At 35.5% G+C, this 22,938-nt stretch overlaps 1 protein-coding gene across 2 annotated transcripts in view; it reads left to right on the forward strand.

The window, feature by feature from the left end:
• NKAIN3 (sodium/potassium transporting ATPase interacting 3) overlaps nucleotides 1-22,938 on the forward strand; it is a 234,924-nt gene that overhangs the window by 175,633 nt on the left and 36,353 nt on the right. For both annotated transcript variants that reach the window (XM_081952568.1, XM_081952569.1), the window contains exon 4: nucleotides 387-584. In XM_081952568.1, the coding sequence (XP_081808694.1) occupies nucleotides 387-584 (198 nt within the window). The remainder of the gene's footprint in view (nucleotides 1-386; nucleotides 585-22,938) is intronic.

A 22,938-nucleotide genomic window follows, 5' to 3' on the forward strand; every position in this document is an offset into this window, starting at 1 on the left:
AATTCTTTATATGCTTTTAGTAATTCATGGGAAAAGAACATTGTAAATTTCCTCTCAGAATTATCTTGAATTTCTGTATATTGTCTACATATTTGCTAAATGTTGGTAAAGCTCACTGTGTTTCAAGAAAGAGATGAAATGTTTTGTCTCTGCTCATTTTATAGTTCAGTTAATACTTTATTGCCATGTTTGGAAATACAGACTGAAATATCTGCGTAGGTTGTAAGAACATGTGACATTTCCAAAAAGAGACTGATGAGATTTTACAGGCAATTTTCACCTCCATTGTTTTAAACTACTGTGGTAGTATGCATTTCCTTTGGAATATATTTTTCATATTACATTATTAAAATTATGTTTTGAAAATGCTTTGTTTTGTTTACTAGGAAACAGATCTCATGACCTTTAACATCTCAATGCATCGATCTTGGTGGCGAGAACATGGGCCAGGCTGCATACGAAGAGTGGTGCGCCCTTCAGCTCCTGGGATCATAGATGATATTTCCTATGTCTCTGTGACAGGTTGCATAATTGACTTTCAGTACCTAGAGGTCATTCATAGTGCCATCCAAATTCTACTCTCTGTAAGTCCATATTTACTTTTATGGATATTTTTATTTTTACATATTTTTTCCATGCTGCCACTGCTGCTTTTTGTGTGTGCCACTTTTAGTTATTCAGCCAGTTAAAAATTTTTTTTTAAAAAAACAAGAATTTAAAAAGTGTTTTGCATATATATTTTGATATGAAATGTGCTTTAAATTTTTGTGCTTTTTGTTCAAAATTCAGAAAATATTTTTGCAAGTTCTTTTTGTTTGTGTCTACACACACACACACACACACACACTATATATATATATATATATATATATATATATATATATGTATATGTATATGTATATGTATATGTATATGTATATGTATATGTACATGTACATATATACATATATACATATATACATATATACATATATACATATATACATATATACATATATACATATATACATATATACATATATACATATATACATATATACATATGTATATGTATATGTACATGTACATGTACATGTACATATATACATATATACATATACACATATACACATATACACATATATATACACACACACACACACATATATCTATATATCTATATATCTATATCTATCTATATCTATCTCTCTATCTCTCTATCTATCTATTCGATCGATCGATCGATCGATCGATCGATCGATAGATAGATAGATAGATAGATATACATATTTTGTTTCATATGTAAAGAAAATATATTAAACTTTTTAGGAAATTTCTTTTCCCTAGAACACTGAATTTTTATATAATTTCACCAGTAAAACCGTTACAGAATTTCATATTGTACACATGTATCTGGTTGTCCAGTGATATAAAAATTCATTGTTTCATGCATCTACAGAATAATCTGCACAATGCATTCTACTTAAATTATCATTTCCCTCATATACATATTGACTATGCTGAGCTGTTTCAGGAATACAAGACTAATATCTAATACCACCTGCAGATAAATTTTCTATGGAAAGTCTATGGAAGTTCAACAAAGTTGTAGTCATGACAGTAGATCAGGGGTGTCCAAACTTGGGAACTTTAAGACTAGTGGACTTCAACTCCCAGAATTCCCCCAGCCAGCCTGGCTGGGGAATTCTGGGAGTTGAAGTCCACAAGTCTTAAAGTTCCCAAGTTTGGACACCCCTGCAGTACATAAAAGCTGTGTTAAAAGCAGCACTCTTATAGGTGTTCTACAGGTGCAAGAAATCATGACTTGGCTTACAATCTGAATATTTGGTACCTTCCAGTGGTAGCAACCTTTGACTGCGTTAAATAAGATTCATAGCAATGCAGAGAATATTATTTTAAACATGTTCATATTTTACGTGATTTAAACTGTTAATCTAAATTTAGACAGATTAATATTCGTGTTTTCATGAGATTCTCTGATCCTTCCTTATTTATTCAGATTTGATATAATCTTTATTCGTTAATGAATTCCTCTCACTTGCAAGAAAGGAGAAAATACTATTATAAGTAGTGTGGTCATTAAGAAAACATTATTAAAGGAGTCATTTGGAACATGTACCGTAGTTTATGCAATATGGCAATCCATGTTACTTTATCATGCAAATTAAAATAAAGCTTTATGTTGATTTGCAAATCAAATTAGAAAAATGAATGAAAGAGAAGACTTAATGTACTTCTCTAATTAGCTAGGAGCAGTTTATATGCCTAGGATAAGCTTCAAAATATTAAGGGCAGCTATTTTTTTATTAACGTAACATAGATTTATCAATTACTTGCAATTAACCATTAAGATGAGAAATTTATTTACTACATTAGTACAATGGTCCCTTTGTTATCTTTGTTCTTTTGAATCCAGAAAAACTCATTCACTTTTCTTTTCTTTTCTTATAAGCCCCATCGCTGCAATGGAATGTGTAAATGTTATACAAAAAGTTATGAATTAGGCTCTCCGATATGTTCTGTACATTGTGAACTATTGACTTCAAACATATTGGATTCATAACTGATAATTTTGTACACTCTGGTATGCAATTCCTTTGTTCCAAGATTTTCAGTATGGCACATAGCTATTATTAATCACTGCAATGATAGGATGGTCTCTCATCACTACAATGGTAGATGAGAGAAGGATGGTAAAATATTGTCTTTTCTGAAATGGGTGGTTTTTCTTCTTGACGCAAAGGTGAAAATGATGTTTATAATTAAAATGATGTCATTACACATTCTGATTGTACAAGAATAGAAATATTCTATTATCTGTTATGCATAGAGATTATAAGGTAGTCACTATTCTCATACTATTAGTCTACTTCAAAGAAACAAATCACTCAAAACTATCAGATGAAAGGCATTTAATCCTATTTAATCTACCACTACTATGTAAAATGCTCTTATAGTTCAGTATATTTCAAGCTTTGTACATTTAATCTGCTAATATTTCTATGAATTTTTGCTTAGTTTTAGGTGGTATAGTATCAGTATATCTTCATGTTTGGTACGGGAAGTCCATTATTGAGTAGTTCCTGAAAATTCATTATACCTACTAGGTAAAGAAAGAATTAGATTTCTTTTACATATATTTAAATTTAGGGATCATATTGTCCATGTATTATATTTGGAACATATTTTCATGTTCTTTGCCCCAGCAAATGTCAACTTGGAAGTTATTAAAGCAATCAGTCCATAATTATTGTTTAAATAAAAGGTCAAAGTAAGGCAGAAAAATGTGGCAAGCCAATATAAAAGATTGGTAAACAATCTATGAAAAAAGGAGTTGACAGTTGTATAATTAAGAGATAAACAGATCCAATTTATGACTAAAATCTAAGTAATTGATAGAGCTATATTAGAGGAGGGAACTGGTTCCTTAATAAAGAGAGCCTGTAGACACAGTTGAAGCAAAGTGAGTCAAACAGACTAATTTCAAGTTTACAAAGTTTTACAGTCTATAGTGTATATGTGTGAATTTTATGAAACATATTTCCATACAAGTTTAGATTCTAATTAATGTTACTCTGTGTCATTACTCCCATTGGATTGTTCTCCGTGGTATGTTATCATTAGCAGAGAAGTCAATGCCCTTGCCTATTTTTAAATCTACCCAGCTGGAAATCATTCATGGATGTTAATAAGCACCAATTCATCTCTTCCTTTACATCAGGGGTGTCAAACTCATTGAGGGCCTCGTGAAGGTTCCGTTTGACCTCAGGAGGATGGGGTGGGCATGGCTAGAGTAGGTGTGGACAGCTTGATGTCACTCCTGTCGAAGGAGCCTGTGGTGGCCTTTGAGCTCTGCCAGCGAAAATGGACTCCTGAGCTCCGTTTTCAGTTACCACAGCTCCTGCAACCCTCTGCCAGTGAAAATGGACTCCAAGCTCCATTTTCACTGGCAGAGGCTTGGAAGTGGCAGTGGCAGCTGATAACAGAGATCAGGAGCCCATTTTCGCTGGCAGAAGCACCACAAGCCAGTCCTTTTCAGGGCAGTCCCAAGGGCCAGATCTAAATACCCAGTGGGCCACATCCAGCCCCCGGGCCTTGAGTTTGACACCCCTACTCTACTTTTACTGGGATGGAAGGGACGTTTCTATTTGAGGAAGAGAGTTCAGAATTTAGATTATTAAGTGCAATATTGCTAACTCCCAGGTAAATATGGGAGGTAATGTCTAAGGCAAGTTTTTGAACTTATAATATGGTATTAAAAAGGAAAATTCATCTTTATTCATTTTTAAAACAGCATCTAAAAAAATCCAAGCTAAATCTCACATGTAAATCTTAAGGAAAAAAAATCATTATTTCATTGGCTCCTAAAAAAAAATAAAAAAAAATCTGAAATAATGCATCTGCAATATTTTAAAAAATAACAAAAATTTTCTCCAGTATCATAATATAATTCTCCTCTACATTCCCAGGTACTAATTTGTTCCAATATAGGGTACATCTTTGTTTGGAATTTTAATATGAATATGTCGCCATGGATCTTAGCTACTATATCATTATTAACCTCTTTACAGTGTCTTTGATTTAATTGATGGTTTAAACCTCACTATTTTCAACATATCTGTCAGCTACTGATTATTTAATTTGAGGATGAACCATTACATTTTTGTGGTTTTAAATACTACTTTATCAAAGGGAAAAATAATTTTAAGTAGCAGCCATTTAATTAGCAGTCTTCAGTGGAGCAGTTATTAAAATGAGGAACATGCCAATTAATATAAAATGAAATATTTCCTCTGTGCTCAGGAGACCTTTAGTGCTTTTCTGAATACGTATTTTCAAGAAAAAGGTAGATTGCATGTTCAATCTCCTATATTTAAGAAATAATTTGAGAGTATATTTTATTGTATATTTTGTTACTGGGATTTTTAAAAGCCCATAGCAAATATAGCAAAGAATCAAAGTTAAGAAAATAATTTCATTAATGTCTCAGACATCCCCTGGTTGATGTCCAAGATTAAGAGATGATGAGATAAATATGTTAGGAACACAGAGCTCCATATTCCTGATATATTTATGCCATTTTGAAAAAATACTTACTTTTAATACTTCTTTGGTATCTTGAAGTTAAAGTATCTTACTATATGTCTTAAGCAGCGAAAATAGGCAAACCCATTTAGCAAAATAAACAAATAGTGATATTTTACACTCACAATTTCTTTGTAAAAATGGAATTCATTGAAAAGCAAATTGTTACTCTTAAAAGTATAATATTCTAAAATTGAAGTATACTGCCAAGCCTTGGCAAATACTCTGTGAGTTACAATTTTTTTTGCAGGTATGTAAATATAGCCACCAGTAAAGTATTGTATCCACTTGACATTGGATAGTAGCAAAATTCTATGTGACGCATTGTTGAATGCCACCTAAATAACACAAAGGTTGAACTTGGTGCTTTTTCTCCTACTAGCCAGCCTTCTTTCATAACAGAGATATCTATTATGGCAGCAACTGGTAGTCTCCGGTTTCAGAGTGTAAAGAACAAGGCAAGAAATCCTTTAAACAGTGGGAAACACCAGAATGAAATTGCAGCATAGCATCTCGTCTCAAAGATACTTTTTCAAGAGGCAACTGAGCTTTCTAATTTTTCTTTGAAGGTGTTTCACTCTGAAGAACTGAAGAAGCTTCTTGAATGAGAAGCGAAGCGTGTTCAAAGAAAAACTATAAAGTCCAGTTGCCTCTTGAAAAAGCACCTTTGGGACAGTCGTGATCTGGATGACTGAGAATCTCTATAGACATTCAGCCTATTGTCTGTTTTAGTGTCTTCATCTTAGTATACAAGCCCAGCGTTCTAACCTAATGAACCAATGCATTCTTCTCAGATGGTGATGAAAAGTATGGACAGGACAGCAAGTGCCCTAGGACGAGTACTACTAAGAGCCAAATAATGTTTGTTTTGCCATATAGCATTTACTGACAGCAATTATGTGATAAATTGAATTTTACTACAAGGAAAAGGAGCTGCACTTCGAAGCTGATGTGGAAGCAATGCTGCTTTCCTGCCACTGCTATGCTGCTGTACGATTCTGATCAGTCACTCATGTGTTTTATACATGGACATTGGACAGCAATGAGAATACACTCACATCAGTGGTGGGATTCACTTACCTTCCCTACCAGTTTGCAAATCTGAGTGTGCACGCTCGTTCACTCGCACGGGCCACTTCGGCGCATGTGCGCCGCGTTCTCCAATGGTGCAGTGCTCGAGCATTATGTCAGGGTAGATGGGCAGAGCCTCCCACAGCAGCTGCTACTTGTTCGCCTGAACTGAAGGCAACTGGCTGAATATCACCTCTGACTCACATGTCACTCTTAAGTAATATGGAAAGGCGTATGAAACAATGAAATGAGCTCCATTGGTCTTTTGTTCATAGCTACATTTACCTGCAGAGGTTTATACTCTAGCATAATTATGCACACTAAAGTAAAAAAATAATAATGCTGCTGACCTTTAATTCTGGAAACATGCCTCAAAGTGCATTATTTATAAAATACTTGGTGAGTGCCTTATATTTATGCATAAACACATACAAAATTATTTTAGGTCAGCTGGCATTTGTGCTATTGCTAACTGCAAAAGTAATTTCAGTTTTATGTGAGGTGGCTTATTCAGGTTGAGCAAAAATGTGATGTGCATAAAAACAGACCTGTTGTGCAGTGATGCAGAAGATAAGAATCTGTCATACTGAAGAGTTAAAAACAGAAAGGACCCTCGGTTTTTATGAGACCAAGTAATTGGGATCCTATATAGTAGAATGTAATCAAAAAATGATGTATTGTGTCATACACAAATGTACTAAAATTTGAAACAAAGGTGGTTAAGCCAACATTGGAAAAAAAGTAGGATAATGGAAAGAAGAAGAAGAAATGCTCCAGATAAAGCATACACAATAAGAATGCACAACAATGAGAATGTGAACAGTAACAGATTGCTACATCAGTCAAAACAAACACTAAACAATAAGATATATTAGCTATTAATTACAAATTGAATTGATATCATGTATTGCAGTCATATAAGAAATTATTCAATATCAAAACTGACACTGAACATAAAACATTAATAGTATACAGTATTTGTCTATATTACAGCCAGTTTGGTGCAGTGCAGAGCCAGTTTGGCATCGGGCTGGAAACCGGGAGACCGAGAGTTCTAGTTCCACCTTGTGAACAAAGCCAACTAGGTGATTTGGGAGGAGTGATTCTCTTTCAACCCAATCTTACACGATTGTTGTTTTGAGGAAAATAAGAAGAGGAAGGAATATTAGGTATTCAAGGTTGTTGCCTTGAGTTAATGTTTATTAATATTTGTTCATATTTTTATAAAATTATAAAAATAATAAAGGTAAGATAAAAATAAATAGATAAATAAACTGCTTATTGGTTATTATTATTATTACTATTATTAATCATCACACAGTCAGCCAGATGTTCATAACCCTTTTGGACCTAAACCGTCCTGAAGAGACAGTGACAGGAAAGAGTATGACTTTTTTTGTCTTATCAACAATTGTTAAGTCCAGAGTGGGAAGAGAGCTGACGTCACAACAACACGATGGGCGATCTCGGAGCTCTGAGATCACAGTCAATATTTTTGCCACTGGATGGTCCTTTTGGATCTAAACTGTCCCGAAGAGACGGTGACAGAGAAGAGTACATCTTGCTGATCTCAGGGACATTGCAATGTCCCTGATTGATCCAAGAGAATCTCTTCTTGCCGGCGACAGAAACGCAGCCAAAAGCTGCTGACATTGAGACAGCTCTGCAATGGGAGGATAGCAGAAAGAGAAGTGTGTCCATCTGGTGAGGAAATTTTATTGTTATAAAAGAGATTGCGCCAAAAAAATCAAAGCTAAATTAAATGTGCAAAGAAAAGAAAAATAAGCAGCAAAATTAAGCTATATCGGTGTGTTATCCTTTTTTTTTATGGAGAGAAGTTTTGCAAGTATTTTCTACTTTTTAAAGTGAAAGTATTGGTTTTTCTTCTTCTATTTCTTTTTTTACCTATGGATTAAATCTTTTTCTTTATTTTTATAATATTGGTTTGGAGGGGATTTGTCTCTTTATTTTGCCCTATTTAAGAATTTTGTTTCTTTTAAGCCTGGAATATAAAGAAGATATAAAAGGAATATAAAGAGGGTAGTAACATCAGAGGGAAAAGAAGTTACACTGCCACTTGGAGGTTGGAGGCTGAGTCCTGGAAATATTGCTTTCTCTTTTTTCTCTTTGATCATTTTGACTTTGCACTTCAAAGGCTTCAGCTTGTTTACAGAAGAGATAAGGAGAAGAACACAGGTTGTTTACAGAGGTGCTCTTTGGACGCTTCTTTGGCAGCTGGAGAGAAGTGAAAACAAAATCTTATTTTGAAACTAGAGTGGCAGTGTTTACTAGTTGGAAGTATGGCACAACACCTAAAAGAAACCATAACATTACAACAGATTATGTTTGAAATTCAAAAATTATTAGAAACAACACAGAGAATTGAGGAGAGATTAGAAAATATAGATTGTAATGTAGTAAAATTGAAGATATCCAGCAAATGGAAAAAGTGGAGGTTAGAGTTCTAAAAATCCAGAGGAGAAATGAACAAAGAGGCAAGATAATTATGGATACTGACAGTGAACTGAGTCTAGTTGGAGATGGAAAGAGTGGAACATGGAAAGGGAAGATAAATGGAACGGAGCTCTACCTGAGATTTCAAGGTTTAGAAGAAAAAAGAGAAGAATTGATGGATTCAAGGAGAGAAATTTTGACAAAAGCACTACTGATAACCAAAGATAAGCTGATTAAAGAAGCGGACAGAGGGTCTCGAGATTTTACAAGATATGCATAAAGCAACAAGTTGCAAAGAGAAGTCCATACAAATTTGATTCAGGAAATAACCAGAAGACTAATTCCACAAATGGCAAAAGACACAAGACTGCACTATTACTGAAAACACAGGTTGAGGTATGAAAACTAATAACAAAATATTAGTCAAATTTAGTTAAAATTAGAGCATTATGTTAAAAATGAAGTGATCATGGATATAGTTAGATAAATAATTCATAATGATAACAATGTACACATATGTATTGGTTTGATAAGAGGAAATTTGGTATAAATTCTAAATGGTGATCATGAAAGGAAGTTTAGAAACTCTGTTATGTATAAAAGCTTATAATATTAAAAAAAAGAGTAAGTCAAATTTAGTTAAACTAAGACCCAAAAAATAAAAAATGAAAATGAAATGATGACGGATGTTGTTAAATAAATGATTTATAATGATAATAATGTAATATTTGTATTGACATGATAAAAGGTAAATTGGATATAAATTGTAAACAGTGATTAAGAAAGGAAGTCTAGAAACTTTGCTATTAAACATAATTAATTTTTTATTTAGAAAGTGTTATAAAGATGTAATGTTGCTGGATGATATTGAGAATAGATAACGGAATGCCATCATGTGGTTTTGCTTTAAATTTTGGAATATTTTATATAAAGGGATGTAAAAACAATCATAGTCATATGAAGATTGAGGTAGGATGATAGTAACATACAGTATATGAATATATTTGATTTAAAACATATAACTTGATATGAATTGTAGGTGATGACTGTGGAAGGGATGCACGAAAGCTCTTTGTAATCAATTGACACACTCTTTATAATTTGTAATGGAAGATATTTTTGTGCTGTTTGTTGTGTTTTGTCTGTTTGTGTTTATTCAAAAATAAAAACATTATTTAAAAAAAATTGTTAAGTCCAGGGTATTATGTGATGGGTGTTTAAATTCTAAAGTCCCAGAGCAATTTGGATATGTATTTAATTTCTTTTTAACTTTCGGGATGTGTGTTTTTTAATGTTGTACGCCGCCCTGAGTCCTTTGGGAGAAGGGCGGAATATAAATCCAATAAAACAAACAAAAACAAACAAACAATTTAACTTCTTCATTTTCTATGACTTTTTCTATTTTATGGTCTCACCAGTTCTTGCTTGCAGGCAAATGATATTTCTTGCAGATCTTCCAATGCACTATTGTTGCTACTTTGTCAGACCACTGCTGGAAGTCAGTCTGGGTGATCTTCTTGCAGCAGCTTACTAGGTGGTCCACTGTTTCTTCAACTGTTACTTTGCATAGGAGCGCTTACTGCCTGTTGCTGCTTCCTGGTGTACTAACGTCAGTGCATCTTCTTCGTTGACTTTCAGATATTCTTCCAAAGCTATGTTTTCTTCTTCAAACTTTCCACACCCATCTATTTGCCTTGGTAGATATAGTCTATCAATATCACTGTGAGGTTGAAGTGCATAATTCATTGTCATTATTTTTCTTCCTATCCATTGCTTTGAATTCTTCTTGAGTCCTGTCCATTATTCCAGCTTTATATCTAACGGCTGGAATTCCCCAGGAGTTGATTGCCTTGATGGTATTTCCTCCATTGAGTTTGGACTTTGAGACTTTCTTCATTTTCTTGAGTTTCTGATGTTTCTACTGACTCCTGCTATTTCTAGGCACTTGATTATCCAGTCATGTGGCAGAGAATCAAATGCATAGATTGTAGTCAATCCATGCTACATTCAGGTTGGTCTTCCTTCTCTTGCAGTTTTCTAAAATGATTTTGTTAATTAGGCGTTGATCATTTGTCCCTTTGATATTGGGGTGGTTTCCTTTCTGCTCTGGTGGAAAGAGATTGTTTTCAACTAGATGCTGTTGGACAGTTACCATATCAGTTAGCAATTTGAAAGTTGTTGGTAAGCAAGTAATTGGCCTATAGTTGCCTGGTGATGTCCCTTTTGCTGGATCTTTCATTTCAGATAGTTTTTCCATGTCACTATTCAATTTAACCTCCTTGTAGTGTGTTGTTAGACTTGGCAATGAGTGAGTATAGACCAGTTAGATGTTTCAACAAAAAATCATGCAGTTCAGCTTCATCTGGTGTTAACCAATTCTTGATCTCCCTTGCTCTTTTCTCTACCATTTCTGCTGTTATTACTAGGTTTTTCATTTCAACTTCTTTTTTTATTCTTATCCATCTCTTTTAACCAAGCTGCATCTTTGTTGTTTCTTTGGATTATCCCATATCCACATCCAGAACTGCACTGTTTTTACCTTGTCAGGTACTGACTGATTCTCTGCAGTTTCTCCATTCATGGATTGATAGAAGCATTTCAGAATGGATTGAAATTGGAGGTTCTGCCTATAATTTGCAATTTGAGCTTCATTTCTGCTGATCTTGGCTATAGATGTTATTTGCTGATTTATTATTTCCAGTGTTTCCTTGATCTTCCTTGTTTCTAAGTTCCTTGCATCAGGTAACTGAGGATTTAATAGCTGCCAGCGAATGTAAGGTTGCAATCTGTAAGATGATGTAATGAGGATGATTCAACAATGTATGGTATCGCCTCTTTAAGACTCTGGTGGGGTTCACACAAGGAAGGAGAATGGAGAAATTCCTTTAAGATGTGTCTGTATATAGGTGACCATTAGACGGCATTTCTCTCTATCGTCGTGTATTTCATTTCTCTCCTTGTGTCTGAGCTGAGTGGTAAGGGATTTATCTCCATGTGTTTGTCTGCATATATTTGTATAGATAAACCTCTATTAATTGTATGAAGGCTCTGTGTGCTGTGTGCTCTGTTTTGCTCATGGGTTTAGCCTGGGTTTATCTCATAATATTAGTCAAGCTGCCAAAACTCTGTCATGGTATTTCCTGATTAGGTATTCTTTGGTCTTCTTGTTCTTCAGCTTCTTGTCTTTCAACTGTTCTAGCTTGTTTGCATCTGATCTCAACTTGTAAATCTTATTTTCCAGTCTAATCTTCCATTTTTGTAGAACAGTGTTATTTTCTTTGTTGATTTTTGTTGATTTTGCATCCCAGGTATTCAGTTTAACTGCAGCTGTGGTGTACATTAATTAGTTATTATTAGTCTGATGCAGGATCAGAACAGAACTGGAAACAAAATCTGGAAGGAAAGAGAGCTTAAAGCTCATGACATGCCAGCTATAATTATCCCAATGTTAATTACTCTTTGAACTTACTGTTCTCCAAGTTAGGAAACTGCTATTGATAGCTGAATAGCTTTTGGGACTTTGCAAAAAAAAAGGAAAAAGAAAAAATGAGAATGAATGCATATATTTAGCATGTTATGCAGTGTGTCCCTTTGTCAAACAGCTTTTTTGAGACTGCTCCTTTGAAGCCACTTTCCACCTATCATAGAGTATTCATGTAATATAATATTTCTTTACTTGGGACTAATGTAATCACATATTAGCAGACTAATAATTAGAACCTGCAAATGTACAAGGTGTATAATGTCAAATGACTAAAGATGAGGAGAATAAAAGCAGATGGCTCTTCATTTTATCTGTAAAGTTAAAGTAAAAAAGAAACACCGTTTTAAAATATCTCCTTGGGCACTGTAAATTATCAACACAAAAAATAAAGGCACTTTAAGACTCATATATAGAAACATGGTGGCACATTAGCCATAGATGTGGGAATCAGTGCTCAGTCATGAATATCATCAGGTATTGTGGGTAAAGCAAGTTTCCCAAATCTACATTTCAATCAATAGTCATTGAGCATCAGAATTAGTTTGGCAATGGGATGAGTAGAAGAGACATTTAATTTTCTCCTTGCTCCATATCACCATCTTTGAAAATTGTATTCTTCTCAAAAGAAAGCTATCATTAACTTCATCGTGTTGCCTTGAATTCCATGGAAAAGAATACAAATGGGTACAGTAAATGTTACAAGTACCATCGATATAACAACTTTGCTCCAATTAAGGGAATTTAAACAGCTGACAAAATTTATTCTGCACTGGTAAAAATGGAAGCCTGTTAAATATAATAAAGCTATTGGAACTATATCTTCTATGTAAAGAGTGATGATTTAATTCAGAAATTGTCACACTTATGAAAGACCCAAATTAGAGGGAAAAATCTAGTTTGGCCATGAAATAGTTCTGAATGTTCTGCATAGGAAGAAATGGTTCTTGACACTGACCTTAAACTGCTTAGGCTGTGAAACTTAGAAAATTGTACTGAGCCTAGAGACAAATTGGTAGTCAAAAGCAAAAATAAAACTGACTATGTTGTGGTCTGTTCTACTAAGCCTCATAGAATTCTTTTTATAGCCCTTTAAATTATCACTGGCTACCTTCAAACATTAAAAAAAGTTAAATTACCTTGCTTATTCACTTAGAAGCTTCCCTACAATTCTACACATGAAGACATTTTCCTGCAGACTATTTCCTTAATGCTGGAGGAGATGAGAAACACTGGTGACCAGCCATGATAATTGGGAGAACTTGAATAAGGATTACTCCTAACTTTTGAATGCCCAAATAAAGGTTATAAGGGACACATATCTCTTAGGCTTACTTTGCCCTGATAGATTTCAAATTTTATTCCAAAATGTGCATTCTGCTTCTTAAAATATAAAGATCAATGTGTTTTTCTAAAAAAAAATATTCACTACATTTTCATATCTGTCATACAGTGTCAGATATTTGCTAAGTACCTTATTCCCATCTATTCTGAACATTTTTAATTATGCCTGACATTTCTGAAAGAATACCAGAATATTAATAACCATTGTCATTTTTCACATGAATAAAAAGATATAACTAATGAAGAGTTTTCATTAAGAGATTGCTCAGGCCTCTTCATTGAACCAGCCTATACCCATTGGGAGTTCTTTCATAGCTCCCACTTTAGATATTCTGCTTCTCCTTTTTTGAAAAGTAAAAGTTAATATAGAATTCTTGATCATTATCCAAGTAATGCAAAGCCAATTATTATTTTTCTCCAAACTTTGTTTAACTGTTACTGTTTTTCAGTTTGTGAATTTCTAACAGGAGTCTCAGCTTATGTTCAAATAAGTCAACCATAATCACATAATGCATTAGGTCATATGTAATTATGTAATAATTTGCTTCTTTGTTCTTGGCTTAGTGTGATGTAGATATTATTTCTTTAATGCTATATGTGAATCTGGCAACTATGTCATCAACAAACTGGTTTAAAATCCTGTCTTAGTTCACTGTATGCATATTGTTATAATGTACCAGATTCTGACAGTAAGAAAATGAAAGAATTTGACTAATCAATTATTAGGAGGATTTGGCCTGCCCTTTTACTATTTAGAATTACCCTGAATATTGAAATTTCTGTTACCATATTTTTCGCAGTATAGGACGCATTGGAGTATAAGACGCACCAAGGTTTTGAAGAAGCAATTTAAAAAAAAAAAAGTTTTTGCACTCTGCAAATCTCCCCAAAACGGGACGTTTTTTGTGAAAACGGGCCTGTTTTTTTAAAGGGCCTTTAGGAGGCTTGTAGAGTGCTCTGGGGGGGGGGACAAGCAAAAAATGACCCATCATTCATGAAAATGGGCCCATTTTTGTCAAAAAAAAGGGCATGGATAGCCTTCAGGAAGCTTATAAAATGTTCCTGGAGTCTGGTGGGGGCGAAATTGAGCAAGAAATGGCCCATCTTTTGCTCATTTCTGCCCTACCCAGCCCCAAGGAGTTTTCTGAAAGCCTCCTAAAAGCTAGGCACAGCCATTTTGGTGAAGGGCACGGAGTTTTAGGAGGCAAAAAATCCTGTTTTCAGTGTATAAGATGCACCAGATTTTCAGCCTCTTTTTTGAGCGAAAAAGGTGTGTCTTATACTCCGAAAAATACGGTAAGTATTACAGAAAAAACTATTTCTATATTAGTTTGTTCAATAATACTGTTGACATACTTAAATTCTCTGTGGAGCAGGCCAGCGCTGGGATTCTCTTACCTTCCCTACCAGTTCACCAATTTGGGAGTGTGCATGATTGCCTTGGTCACATGTGCTGTGTCTGTTCATGAGCACTGCCTTCTGCACATGTGCAGGGCTCACACATTACGTTGGCGCGGGTGGGGGGCAGAGGTTCCCGCAGCTTCTGCTACTGGTTCGCCCGAACCGGAGAGAACCGGCTGAATACCAGCTCTGGAGCATGGCAATTATGAAGGATTTTGCCAGGTGATGATTTCATGGGAAGAACATTCTCGATTGGCCTTTCAAATGATTATGGAAATTAAAGTATTACATAGGGTTTTTGAGAAGCACCCATAGAAACAGCTTCCCTTTGTACCACTCTAACATTTAAAATAGATGGTCAAGCTGCAAACTAGGTCTCAAAAGCTGCTTGAAATTCTTGATGACGAACCACTGAACAATAACAATGCAATTTCCTTTCAGTTCCTAGAAAGGCATTATTAACTTTTCCTGTAACTTTAACAAAAAGTTGATGTGATTGAATGTACACCTCCAGCAGTAGCACTGGGGGACAGATAGAAGTTTCCTAGATTAGGCCCAGATTAAAATACAGCAGAGTTAAAAGCTGAAGGAGAAAGGGGGAAGAGATTGAGGTAGCCACACCCTAAAATCTTTCAAGATAGATCTGGTGGCCAGAATATTACAGCTTTAGCTTGGCAAGATTCTGTTTATTGGATAAAAGCAGAAAAATTATCAGCCTTGATTGCATTTTACTGTCTTGTCTTTGGGCCTGGGCTTGATAGTTGTTTATTTTAATTTAACTTTACTTTACTTTGGGTCAAACCAACTCAGTCATATTTTTTATTATTATAGGGAATCTGTTAATAATCAGTTCAATAATAACCATTTGGGGATAATAGTAAAAAACCTATTGCAAGAAAATTATTTAAATACTAAGTTTAAAAAAATACAGCAAAAGGCAGCTTTCATTGTATCTGCTTAAACAAGCAATTACAATGTTGTGACATTTAAAGCTCTTGGCAATTAAAATTAGTTTCATTCAAAAATTGAGGAATTGCTTACTGGCTTCTTGAGCAATCAAGCCAACATGTCATTATTACACTGTACTAATGAATGTCTTATGGGTACTTACCACCACCTTGTTCAGTGTCAACTTCCTACGTAGAACCATCTTTCTCTAATGATTCCATAGTGACTGTAGTATAGGGAATTGCGTTAAAGACACTGTTACTAAAATTTAGCTGATGATTATGTATGTGTCACTTAAAATTAAAAGTTCACCTAAAAGTCAACCTAAATTCCATTCCTGGGAGGAAGAAATGGCTAATTTTATGGTAATTGGAAACAAACTATTTAAATCTCCAGCACCATTAAAAATATGCTTAATGGGTAATATTGTCTTCTAAATAATTACTGTAAATAAGACATTTTGTTGTTGCATAAACCTTTGTATAATTAATGTATAAAATTCTATTTTAGTGTATGGGACATACTAAAATGCTGCCCAAAAAGCAATCCTCATCACAAGATAACTTATAATAAAAGTGCTTTGTTTCCTTTAATTTAAGTGTGAGTAATATTGGAACCTCTTTCCATACTAGTTGAGGAATACTGGGAGTTGAATTCCACACACCTTCAAGTTGCCAACATTGACAAACACTGTTCTAATTTCTCTTTTAAGTGCACATCAGAGACAGAAAGCTATTCAGGACCCATTCTATGCAATTAATACCTTACACCAGGTGTAAGGTGTCAAATTGGCAGCCCATGGAAATGTGTCACAGTGAAGATGTGTCCCACCCAGGCCACACCCACCCCAGCTCCATGAAGGGAAAAACATTGTGGAACATCACATGACGGCAACGTGAAGCCGTGAGTTTGACATCCGTGCCTTATACCCATTGAGGCTACATTTTCTCTCAAGCTTCTTTTTCTTAGATTAATATAGGGACTAATACATAAGAATGTATAAAATGAGAAATCACTTTGCAATGATATTGTCATATATATGTCACCGTGAAAGACCGAAATTGGTGAATGTCGATATTCACCGGTGAATGTTGGTGAATGTCGACATTCACCGGTGAATGTCGACACATACCAATTTCGGTCTTTCACAGTGACATATATAACGAGTCAGCATAACGCTTTACTTTTGCTTTTCAATTCGCGGTCCTGGAAACTACTCGTTCTAACCGCGCAGGATCGCAGGTTTTTTTAAAAAAGTCCGCGAATAGAAGACACTTAAAAGGAAGCGAGGAGCCGAGGTATTAGGGTAAGGGTATTAGGGTAAGGGTGTCGAGAGGATAAGGACATACACCAAGCAACTATGTGAATGTCGACATTCACCGGTGAATGTCGACATGCACCAGATTTCGGACTTTCATTCACCGGTGAATGTCGACATTCACCAGATTTCGGACTTTCACAGTAACATATATATTTGCATATATATTCAGTGCAAATATTTTGACTGGTCTGCTCTCTTACCTGATTCAGGATACATATTAGGGAATTACTGAATGAAAGTATAGTATTAAAAGTAGTGTGTAATGTGATGGGTATAACTTGAAAGCATACATCTATCCTTGATGAATTGCCATAAGAAGGCCTCAAAAGGTTGTCAAGTTTACATCATGGCTCAACTGACAGGAGATCATATAATGGTGTCGTTTCAATCCATTTATTCAGTGCTATGTCAGCTCCAGCTGAGGTAGTTCACAAAGCAGATTGTAACAACATGCCTAAGGCAGGTACTAATCTCAAACAAAGAAGGATATAACATGGTCCTTTAAGAACCACTGTCAATAGCTTTGTGGGATAAAGGGCCTCATTTTTTTTACACCTTTTAAAAAACAATGACAGTATATCATACCGAGTGAGCTGCAATTTGCTCCTTTATATTCTTCTGGGCACAGAAAGTTCCTTGCTTTATTGAGACTCAGAATCCCAGTGCTCCTTGTGAAAGATTGAATGAAGAAGTGAAGAATGAAAGGATGAGAATGTTATGAATGTGGGACACCCCTGATTCAAAGTGTGGATCTTGTAAAAAGTGGACAAGGAATAAAAAAGAATCAAACTGGAATGAAAATAAGTTGTCTACAGAAAGAGAACATATGGGTCGAGTAAAAAAAAATCAGAAAATAATTTGTCAACAAAGCAAATGAAAATGCAATTTAAGGAAGTAGCATAGAAACTTCTTGGAAAAGGGTAAAAAGAATTATGTTACTGATTGCCAAAGAAGTGGGTGGAGTTAAGTAAAAGGGAATATGAAAAAATATTTGCGGAAATGCTGTCATTAGAAGGAGTAATTGGAATAAATCCTACGAACCAACTTGATTTAAAAAAAGTGTCACTTAAAAAGTAATTTTCTCTTTTACAGAGTTAATTATTAACACCCTTTTAAGTATTCTCACTTTAAGATGTTATCTGTGTTAAAAATAGCTGACATTTCCATTTCCATTTGCTTCTCCTTTAGCTGATTATATTACCAAAGCTGTCAAATATACAATCAGACTATTTTTCAAATCTCACCTTTGATCTTGTCCTGTTTAGAAGTGGATAGCCTCTGAATCTATGAAAGTCAAACCAGTCTATTTTTTTTAATAAGCCGGCCATTGCCTGATCTCACACTTGCTTGACTAAATAATGGATGAGGTATTTCCCCCCTGAAAGCCTTGCCAACCTTCCTCCTGGTGGAACTGTGATAAAAGAGAATTTATGCTTATAATTTGGAAATCTTTTAAGAAGAATCTCTCTCTGTTGAGTGTCACCTGTGAACTACAGTTTATACCTCCAGAAAGATTTAAGTTTAAGGTTACTAAATTCCTGCTAGAATTGTTGCAAATTTCTAAACTATTTCAATTACCAATATTTTTAACTCAATCTATAGACTCAGAGGTAGTATTCAGCAGGTTCTGACCAGTTCTGGAGAACTGGTAGCGGAAATTTTGAGTAGTTCGGAGAACCGGTAAATATCTGACTGGCCCTGCCCCCATCTATTTTCTGCCTCCAGAGTCTCAACTAATTGGGAGAAAATGGGGATTTTGCAGTAACCTTCCCTGGAATGCGGTGGAAATGGAGATTTTACAGTATCCTTCCCCTGCCATGCCCACCAAGCCATGGCCACAGAACCGGTAGTAAAAAAAATTTGAATCCCACCACTGTGTAGAACTCTTACATTTCTAGAACATCATAATTGAAATATATTAGGAAATAATATTCTGGGATACAAGTGGTGTACTGAGTGTATCAAATATAATCTACCTTGAAATACTCCTTAAGATCAGAAAGCCATCCAATCCTAAAGAAACTGGAAAACAATGGTAATGTGTGTCCTATGACAGAAGTAATTAGTTCTTTTAATCATAATTAACAAGATTAGACTACTGCTTCAGTGATAAAATATAGACTGTGAGGCTAGAGAATAGTACTATTTAGAGAAAATAGAAAAATTCAAGGAAAGCAAATGTTTATATAATGAAAACAATGGATTTCTGCCCCTTCCCACATGCTCTCTGAATAAAAGGAGTCTTTTGCTAATCTGAGACAGTAATAAAATTTACTTGCATTCACATTCAGTGATTATCTTATATCTAAATGAGGGTGACTCAGAAAACCACTGCTGCTTCTTTCCAATGAGCAAGCACTTTGAATAGCCCCCATGGGAGTTACTGTCCCATTTCCCTAAAGCAGACTATGCAATAAATATGTATTGGGTATTCTTGGTTGACGTTTTCATCAGCTATAGAGAGTAAGCGATTTGGAAAGCTTTCTTTCTTTTTGTTCTTGTTTTTGTTTGTCCATATTTTTGTTTGTCACTATTTGTCACTTTGGTGTTTTGTCTTTGGTCCTAACTTATATGTTTATATATTCTTATAACAATCCAATCACACAGGTCATTTTGTCTTGATTAGCTCAAAGCGATGACTATTTCATAATTGGGAGGCATTGTGCACTAATTTGGGCCCCTAAAGAAAATTCATATACACTACAGATGGAGTCCATATAATTACTATATACCAGTGATGGCGAACCTTTTTTGGCTCGGTGCCACAAGTGGGGGGAGCGCAGGGGGGTCGAGTGCGGGCATGCCGCACCCATAATGCAACGTGCGACCCCCCAGTGCGCATGCGCGCACAACGCGTGACCCCCCCCATTTTTACATTTTTTTGCCCTCCCCAGGCTCCAGGGGCTTTATAGGAGCCTGGGGAGGGCAAAAAGAGCCTCCCCCGACCCCCCGGAGGCCCTCCAGAGGCTTCAGGGACTGTCTGGAGGCTTCCCTGAAGCCTTCGAAGCGCTTAAAACCACCCTCCAAGCAAACCGGAAGTGACTTCCGGGTTGCTCGGAGGGTCGTTTTAAGCGCTCCGAAGGCATCAGAGAAGCCTCGGACGGTCCCTGAAGCCTTCGGACCGCTTAAAACCACCATCCGAGCAAACCGGAAATGACTTCCGGGTTGCTCGGAGGGTCATTTTAAGCGCTCCGAAGGCATCAGGGACGGTCCCTGAAGCCTCCGGGGGGTGGGGGAGGCTCTTTTTGCCCTCCCCAGGCTCCTATAAAGCCTCTGGAGCCTGGGGAAGATGAAAAATAGCTTTTAAAAAGGTGAACTCAGCTGGCCAGTGCGCGCATGCACGCTGGCCAGCTGACAGGGCAGCGCCTCGCGTGCCACTTGTGGCACGCGTGCCATAGGTTCACCATCACGGCTATATACATATTGTAATTCACACAAAAAATACACTCCTTACACCAATCCTATTAAAATAAATGGAATAATCACAACTTTCATCTTTTCCATCAGAGAATGTACCGTCTGGGAATATGATATACCAGGGGTGTCAAACTCGATTTCTTAGAGTCATATAATGGTCTGTTGTAGAGAAAATGTATTGTAAAAGAAAATATAAATGAAATTAATTTTCCATCATATACCTAGGTGGTGAAAATAGTTTTTATGGTAAGCTGGATGAGTAAATACTTAGCAAATAGGCTTGAAGCAGCATTCAGTGGCATTTTGGCAGAAAAATCAAGGCAACTGGATAGCAGAAGAAACACATAAGCCATTTATTTTTCTTCAAAATGGTTGGCTGGCGTAAGTAGGCAGGTAGGGAGGCAGACAAACAGGTAATAGTCACATAAATGTAGCTGTAAGCTTAGGATATAATTCTTCAGGGTCTCATCTGAAGCATCACTTTATCACCATGTTACCACCTATGGCCTTCTTGGACACATTCTATTTTGATGTATTTGAATATTTTGTACATATGCAACTTCTTTTTATTCTGTGTATATATTGCTGCAAATTGATCTTATATTTGTTATTACCTGCAGGCTTGTCACCATGTTAAACCATTTAGCCACTTAAATAGATCTTTGAGGAACTGGAATGTGTGTCTCTTTGAAAAATAAATACAATTATATCTACACAAAGAGATGCGGTGGCTCAGTGGCTAAGATGCCAAGCTTGTCAGTCAGAAAGGTTGGCAGTTTTGCAGTTCGAATCCCTATCGTTGCGTAATGGAGTGAACTCGCATTACTTGTACCAGCTTCTGCCAATCTAGCAGTTTGAAAGCATGTAAAAAATGCAAGTAGAAAACTAGGGACCACTTTGGTGGGAAGGTAACAGCTCTGTGTACTTACAGCATTTAGTCATCCTGGCCACATGACCACAGAGACATCTTTGGACAGCGCTGGCTCTTTGGCTTTGAAATGGAGATGAGTACTGCCCCCTAGAGTTGGGAATGACTAGCACATATGTGCGAGGGGAACCTTTACCTTTAGCTACACAAATAAATGGATTGGCAGGCACAGGCTAATATCAGCAGGTTTTCTGAAAAATGATTGCTGTTAATTTATTATATTGTTGAAACTCTGGAGAGGAAATGTACAATTTGCTTTTGGTCAATTATGAAGCAGCAAGGATTGGCACTGCTTGATTGACATTATTTGCAAGCAATGCATTTGAGAAGAATAGACATCCAATAACTATGGCTCTTTAAAGTTTTGAACAAAAAGTAGGCACCTTGATTTTATGATATATTGTAAAAGCTTAAGAAATGGACAGCCTTTCTACCAGGATTTTAGGAAGAAGGCAGTTGGTTATATTTCCTGATGCTTATATATTCTTATCTCATGTTTTCTGGCTTTGAGTAATGAGCTCTGAAATAACTGCTAAAACTCTTCTAAAGATGACCAGGTGGGATTTACTGCTGTAGAAGACATCCTAAAATCATAGTAACAGATAGTTTTCTGGTAAAGATATAAAATATATGCGTCAATTTTAGACGATCAATTCCTGTCAAAAGGACATTAAATATCATTAGTAATTAGAACTGACTAGAAAAGGTCAGAAAAATCTCAAAAATTGTACAGTACCTAGTGATGTTAATAAAATTTCAAATCAAAATAAGTTATCAATACTGCGTGGTCATTAAATCACTACAACATATTTTAATTGGACACAATGTAGATTAGCCCAGAGAAATCAGTAAGAGAGGAAAATATAACAATAAAATTGGATTCGGATATGGAAGTGAAAGAATGTCTCAAAAATTTTCAGGCCTTTATTGTTTTAGAAAACCAGAAAACCCTTGTAAAATAGGCAATATGGTTCTTTTGGGTTTTCTTCTGCTACTGCAATAATTAAAAGAGAGAGATGTTTCTTTCTTGTTGTTTAAGTTCAGAAAGATGGTTACTCTGCTCATTAGTGAAGATTGATAATTTAAAAATGTAGCATGGGTGAAGATGTCACAGCACTTTCATCTTCTAATGAATTATTGTGGCATTTGTGAATGTCAGACTTATCCTTGGGCAAAAAAATGCTTTTCCAAATTATGTTTTTGTCATGTTTTTATGAGAAATAAGTTAAGTGGTTCTCGAGACTAGAGTTTGCAGTTATATAAATGCTCAACAGCTACTCAGTTTCAAGTACTGAAATTTCTGAATGAAGAATCAATTTGTTTGAAGGGCAGGACGAAATAGCTACATATTTGATTAGCTATGGATAACAAAGCGACCTACATAATCAATTGCTTTATTTGACTTTATTTATGTTTGCAATAAAAATTCTTATTTGACCAAACTTTAACTCTGAATCTTCTGTGAAGAAATTAAATCAGCTATACAGA

This window comes from Natrix helvetica (genome assembly GCF_964273705.1).
Source record: "Natrix helvetica genome assembly, chromosome: 4".
NCBI classification, from domain to species: domain Eukaryota; kingdom Metazoa; phylum Chordata; class Lepidosauria; order Squamata; family Natricidae; genus Natrix; species Natrix helvetica.